This window comes from Neltuma alba, unplaced genomic scaffold (genome assembly GCF_004799145.2).
Source record: "Neltuma alba isolate B1F8T4 unplaced genomic scaffold, ASM479914v2 tig00001315_pilon, whole genome shotgun sequence".
Taxonomy (NCBI): domain Eukaryota; kingdom Viridiplantae; phylum Streptophyta; class Magnoliopsida; order Fabales; family Fabaceae; genus Neltuma; species Neltuma alba.
In genome coordinates, this window is record NW_021632415.1 from 70,509 (window position 1) to 77,797 (window position 7,289).

At 36.1% G+C, this 7,289-nt stretch overlaps 1 protein-coding gene across 3 annotated transcripts; it reads right to left on the minus strand.

The window, feature by feature from the left end:
• Positions 1-493: 493 nt before the first annotated feature.
• Positions 494-6,466, minus strand: LOC114755127 (BTB/POZ and MATH domain-containing protein 4). 3 transcript variants are annotated; one of them, XR_003741276.1, is made up of 5 exons: positions 5,838-6,466; positions 2,621-2,966; positions 2,191-2,470; positions 992-1,811; positions 494-828 (listed from the first exon to the last, which is right to left on the minus strand). XR_003741276.1 is itself a non-coding variant. In XM_028944004.1 (4 exons), the coding sequence occupies exons 1-4, from the start codon at positions 6,230-6,232 to the stop codon at positions 1,624-1,626; spliced, it is 1,209 nt and encodes a 402-aa protein (XP_028799837.1). In that variant the 5' UTR covers positions 6,233-6,466; the 3' UTR covers positions 494-1,623. The 3 variants fall into 3 exon arrangements, 1 of the variants encoding a protein (XP_028799837.1); XR_003741277.1 differs by having other exon boundaries at positions 494-855; XM_028944004.1 differs by having other exon boundaries at positions 494-1,811.
• Between the last annotated feature and the right edge of the window lie 823 nt (positions 6,467-7,289).

Genomic DNA, 7,289 nt, shown 5'->3' on the forward strand with positions numbered 1-7,289 from the left:
GGGACCAAGAAACTAGTGCTTGCTCACTACTTAACTTATGTCCCAAGTCAAACCATTTAGAGCCTCACCACAAGTAGACCTTAAATTTTTGTTAAAGGATAGAATCAATTCGTTATATCCAACTGATACGAACAAATCAAAAAGAGCATAAATCCAAAATAATCACGACCCAGGAATCAATGGGCTATGCTTCGTGTCATTGTGTTTCTTTTTCTGACCGACTTTAAGTGTGGCTCTTTAAAGCATTAATTTTACTCGTTTTTGCACATATTTCCTCATATTTGTGCGTATAACAAGTATGCTTTTTCAAACCATAGTTTAAAAAAGTAGGAATAAAACAAAGCATACAAAAAAATAAAGAATTGGATAACATCACAAAATCACCAAGTCATTTAACTTCATACAAAATTTTATTTTAATTCCTTACTCTGTCTTCCTATCCCAATAGTGTTAGAATGAAAGGATTGAAGATATTTTTTAAACTTAAAACAAATGAAACCTTGCTTTAACTTTATAATACTCAAATTTAACATGACCGTATTGAATATCAGATAATTGTATATATTAAAAAGGAAAAAAGAGCCCAAAAAGGATACTATTTTCACTCTGCTACCTCTAGATTTCAACACTTGCATTACACTTTTCCAAATCACATACAACATACATGATAATCGCAAAATGAGTCCTGTACAGCCATGAGAAATGAAACTGCACACAATCACTTTCTGGTCCTTCCTAGGAACAGCAAAGAAAATGGGCTGCAGCAAAAAGATACGTCCCATGTTCAAAACTCCAGCGCACTGCCCATTTCAGCCCAGTAATAACAACCTATATGCCAAATCTTGTATTACAAAACTGGCATATATAAAATAAGAATCAGCTTCTATCATCATCCACATCTTGACAATAAGATGCAGTACAAGTCAGGTTTAGGATTCCCTTAATTGCTTAATTGCTCCATTAAAAAGAGAGAGCAAAAGATTCGGCTCACCTGTCATAGTGTGTTTCATGTGAGTCCCACACACTATTTCTCCTCACTTCAATAATTAAAGGATCCAAAATTCATTCACACCTTCTTCTTGCTCTAGCTGCATCGAAGATTTGCCCGATTTTCCTTTCATTTTAGGTTGACCAACAGCACGATTCAGGTTGAATCTTCAACTTGCAGCACATTTGAAGATGTGTGCTCGTGAGCCGTTGGATGAACAAGATAGAGACATGATGTTCACCGGCACAGACACACTGCATGCCTCGTGCACAAGAGAACATACAATTCCACAACGGCCTCGCATGAGCATGACTTGAAATATCGTGTCAAAAACACTTTATGAGTTTCATGTCAGGGCATCCCAAATAATAATCGCTGCAAATTAACTATCTTTATACACAGTACAATAACCTATCATCCTAAACAGCCTAGTAACTTCTTTTCACCACTAAAAAAACCGCATAATATCAACTACTTTAACTTCTCTTTAAAATGAACAGGTTCCATTGAAGTAGGGCAAAATGAAAAGTTGACCAGAAGAGGGCCTTCCCACTCCATCATCATTTTCTTTCATATTTTCTTGGTTTTACCGCCAACATTCACATGATAATCAGAGTAAAGCCTGACATGAGATATCAGGTTCTCTGCCTGACCCTCCTGCCATCTGAATCACCACCATCAGAAAGTTGGGCCCACACACTCCGAGATTTCCCCCCAGCACTGCAGTAATCATTCTCACACCCTGCAATTGTCATCAACATCTCCGACTGTAGCCAAGGGCATTTTTCTTTCATGGACTGAAATCCATCTGACCTCATCACAGCTGCAGCAGCAGGTCCAAACAAAAAATGCTGAGGATGCAAAACTAGCCCCCCCAAAAAAAAAAGTACGAAAGTTGGACAAAGTAAAACAAATTTTCCCATAGTTCTATACTAGAATCTAAAAACAACATGCTTCCTGCACTACAGGCATTCTTCTAGCAGATTTAGAGATTCAAGAACATTGTTTTGATGTCTTAATAACTATATTATGATACCTTTACCCTATATGGAAATTTTAAACCAAAGCACTCTTAAAAAAAAAAAAAAGCACATCATAGAGCTTCGTGTTCAACAAAAACTTAAAATGCATTTTACTTTTCCCATGGTTGTTTCCCATCCCATTTCATAGCAAGTGAAGCAAGCAATGCTAGCTAAATATACCTGCTAGATTCTGCGCAGCAAATTTTAAGCAAACATCTTTTAACTCTTTTGCATGGCATCGGTCAGCCCAGGTTAATATGTCAGCAACAGAATTTACACAGATGTCTTTGCAGATACGAGATTCACACATCAACTTTAGCCTCTCCAAGCCATACTTGTCCGCTGCAGCTAACAATTTTCCTGATAATGTCTCAGATACAGAGGATTCACTAGATGAGGTTGACGGGATCACATCCACCTCATCTGTAAGGGTATCTCGATAGATAAAGTGCAGCATGGCCTGTCCAAGTAAGAGAAAGTTTGGGACCGCAAATCACCATTAAAAATAAAAAAAGGGGTAGAACACAGGCAGCCATCCAAATGTTAAACCTAACTGGACAGTGAGGTTAACGTTCAAGGGAAGCAAATTACAAATATGATGAATTTCTACCTTAAAAACCTTAGGTTCTAAATCTGTCACGGTAATTTCCTCTTCATCCTCATCTACACCTCCAAATAATTCAAGGCGAAATTTTGGGGATCTAGCAGCCAACACCAACTTATGAGCAGCAAACTTTTCCCCAGCCACATTAAAAGTAATATCTGAACCCTCCATACTTTCCAATAGCATGCCAAAGTGAGCTCCAATGTCAGATTCTGGAACCTTAACTGAGTGAAGTCGAGGACAATCTACAGCTGAGACTACAACTCCAACTGTACAGTTGAATTTCAGGCAATCATCCTTCAGATAATCAGAGCTTTCAAGCAAAGACCGTCTGAAAAAGCGCTTGTATCCCCTACAAGCACAGATAAACAAGATCAAAATCACACAAATGACAATGAAGAAGGGCATTTTTCAGGTTCGGACAATATCCATTATCTGAAAAGAAAATAGATGCCATAAGAAATAACAAAGGATACACACTAAATTCATCATTGTCAGTGATCTAGCAATCACTATATTCTAGCATATCTAACTGCTTGCAGAAATTACCCTCTAGGCTCTAGCATTCACTTGCAAATAGTTCATTTTTTTTGGCCTTCTTTTGTTTGGACAATCACATGCACAAATAGATCAGCATGCACTTCAATCTGGTGAGCAGCATGGGACTTTGGCCAGTAAGCAGTAAGTCAAAATGGATGAACTCAGTAAAATGCAATTTAAATTAAAGTTCACTTAGGCTAACATCAACATTTATAAATTTTAATTGAGAAAATACAACCTCCAATCTCAAATATTTAATACCTACCTCACATGGATTAATAAAATTAGGCCACTTAAATTCGTAGCAACACATAATTTGCTTCCAAATTTTCCCTCAATCAATGGCTGACAATTCTTCTTATAAATCCGATATTTTTTCCTCATGCTTTATTTAATGAGGGACATTTCAGGATAAAAGATTCAAGTGTCTCATATTTTGGACCACTAAAGCACCCCAACAAGTGTCATATATTTGAAAATGGGGGTAGTATTAACTAGAAGGTACATATAAAGTCCATTAATCATAATTCAGGAAAAAAAAAAAAAAAACTAAGACATGTTACAACTTAACATGCTAAATATAAAATATCAAAGTTTGTTTCCAAGAGAGGAAGATAAAAGATAATTAACAATAGCCTATGACTATAAAACAATCTAAGCACAAGATTCACATTAAATATGAATATACGCATGATAGAAGAGCAATAAGACAAGTGCCTGTTTAGATTAGCAGTGTACAACTATAATTTTAGATCATCGTAAATTTTATAAGTGACTCTAGCTATAAGTGATGTCGGTTAATCGTAATTTCTGTTTGGATTGTTTTTTTTAATAAGTGACTTTAATAATTGTGATTATGTTTGGTTTTCATTCATTAAAATCACTTATAGATGTATAATTATCAAAGAAGCATGAACTTAATAAATATTATTAAATACAATCATTTGGGGAGAGATTTTCAAAGGAGTGTGTGAGGGTAAATTAGAGAAAATTCAGCTGATAAAAATTGATCGAAATTCTTCAAGCGCATATGCTACTCCTTGGTATTTATCGTAAAAGTATGGTAAAAGAGTGAAATCACGATTCATCAGGATTTCATAAAAATTATACAAACAGAATAAACACACTTCATAATCACTTGTTTTGATTCGAATGGGCTTATTTGAGCTCTCACCGCTTAACCAAACAAGTACTAACACAAGAAATGAACGCAATGTATCACCGAATTACTCTGAATATAGCTCTTGGATCTGTCTATCACGAACGTGCTTTCAAATTAAGTAGATTACTTTATTCTTAAATATTGAGTTAATTAAATTAAAACCATTAACACATTAACATCATCTATAATCTATATCTACAGATATTGAGTTAATTAAATTAAAACCATTAACACATTAACATCATCCATAATCTATATCAATAGATAATTTATAGTTCAACATAAAGGCACTCTATTCTGCACATTAACGTGATTTTTGCATCCAATTTATAAGGAAAAAATTGTGACAGTTAGATATTTGATAACCTTGGCCAATTTTCCCCTAAAACTGTTTAAGCTTCATTCACATAGAGTAGACTATGAAATGTCCAATTAGAGAGAAAAACCTTGACAAACCAGAAGGTGTGAATTTTGTTTTGCCCACAACTTCTTACAGATTCAGAAGGACAAAGGAAAGGAAAGCAGGGTTAAAGAAACACTTTAGACAGCTTTAGCCCAGTCTCTCTCCAGGAATTCACCTACCAAGTTCAAGTCTTTCAGAATTGAAATAAATAAATAAGTCTCTGTGTGTGTGTGTGTAGCCACACACGCAGTCATTTCAAAATAAGGAGCCAATACACACAAAGGTCATTGTTTCATGAATGTGGTAAGGAGATCCCGCTTCTGGTGATTTGGCACACGATTTGTAGGTAAGAGGACTGACCTAGGTAGGTAACATTGACATCGACTGGAACTGAATAATGTGATTAATATCTATGCTATGTTGTCATGCACACAGTTTTATAAACAACATGCGTAAAATTCTTCAAGCTACCAATCTAATTTCTTGTAGATGATTAGATATGAATTCACATTATCCTAAGGTATAACACGCAAACATCTTTCTGCAAGACATTTCATTGATTCATTCATAATTGAAATCCACTCCCTGAAAGTCCAACATACATTATGTTATATGTGATATTGTAATACTCCTCCCGTCCTAAATATAAGACTCATTTTGTAGTGTGAATTACATTACGAAATGGGTCCTATACTTAGGACCGAGGAGTATGACAGCATCGAATAAATTCAAGTTAAATAAAAATGTCACAGGAAAGAAACAAGCACGATATTAAGAAGCATAGTAAATTAAGTAACTCTATCATGAAAATAGTAAGCAGGAGAATGGTTTTCCCAATCAGTCAATCATATCATGAGACAGATTACAATTTCAATGATCCTAGCATTCATGTGGCTAATTTTTTTGTAAGAATAAAATTCCGACATTATCATCCAAAATGGTAGTTTTTGAAGAGTTTAAACATTAGGGCACTGCTTCATCCCACATGCTGCAAATTCCCTATGCAGCTCAACATTGAAAAACCCTTCAGGACAAAGATTTAAAAATAATACTAGCAAATTGAAACCTAAATAAAACTAATGACAGTACAAAGAACAAGAAGGGCGACGAAACCCTACCACATGCTACCCTTATACTTTAGTGTATATGGCCCGCTCTCGAGTGACCGATCGAAATGGCTATGAACCTTATGCTTTCCTTGCCCACTCTGATCCAAAAGCGTGAGTTCAAACAGAGCCCTCACATCCGTACCATCGCTTGCCAAGGCGATGAAAACAGAAACGTAGGCTGAATTATCCTCAGGATTCTTACCATCGGGGTAGAAGTAAATTGCCCACTGATGCCCTCCGACCGTGAACAAATCGCTGCCAATGTACTTTCCAACTCCCATCCCCTTCGCTAACGAATACCCTTGAATCACGAATTTATGCGAACCATTCACCGTCTCCGTCACCGACCTCGAGCTCGTCGGCTCTAGCAGGGGGCTCTTCTCTGGCGTCAAGGTTCCAGCCATGCCAGTAAGGTTAGTTTCACCGGAGAATCGCAATTCCAATCGGCCGTGTATGATTCAGGAAAAACGTCAATTCAGAGATTAGCGAACAAAAATTCGCGGGAAGAGGGGGGAAAAACAAATCAGCGGAATTTGGAATCTTCAAATATCTAAAAGTCTGAATCTCTTTTTCTCTTTCTCTGCTCTCTGCAAGACAATAGAGATCAACTAGGCTAAGCGCTGGTCCGAGAAGGACGACGCCGCACCGTACGTCGCCATCTAGAGGGTTCTGAGAAAACCAGGGGTTTGACGTATTGAAATGTCCAAATTGCCCTCAAGCTTGTCAGAAATATGAATGCGGCCGTACGTTGTGATTGGATGACAGCAGAAAATGATCAATATATACATAGGCACAAACAAAAGGTGTCAAATAACATACATTTTGCCAGCAAAATGTGTCAAATAATTGAACAATTGGACAATAATGATAATAAAAAAAAAAAAGACCGTAAAATATCTTTAAAATTATTAAATGATAAATTAAGATAGGTAAATTTTAAAATCAATTCAGACCTCAGGAATCTTATAAAATTACACAAATGCTCTTTTTTTTTTTATTTTTTTTAAATACTGCACATCAGCAATTCCGGTCGCCGGAGCTCCGACGCCGGCGACCCTGCCGACGAACTAACCACCGGAGCTCCGGTGACTGGTCATCAGAGTTCCGGTGACCGGTTGTCGGAGCTCCGATGACTATTCTTTCTTATATATTGAATATTCTTTTTTAGCCATTGACTACATTTATTTTTGAACTTTAATGACTTACTCTGCTTATGTGTTACTACTCTTTTTTAGCTATTGACTACATTTATTTTTAAATTCTAATGACTACTCTTGCTTATGTGTTGACTACTCTTTTTTAGCTATTGACTATATTTATTTTTAAATTCTGATGACTACTCTTGCTAAGCTATTGACTACTCCAGTAATACGATTTACTACTTTTGTGTAGTCAATAGCTATATAAAAATATTCATTGGAACTTTGAAAATAAAAGTTGTCAATAGTTAAAACAGAGTAG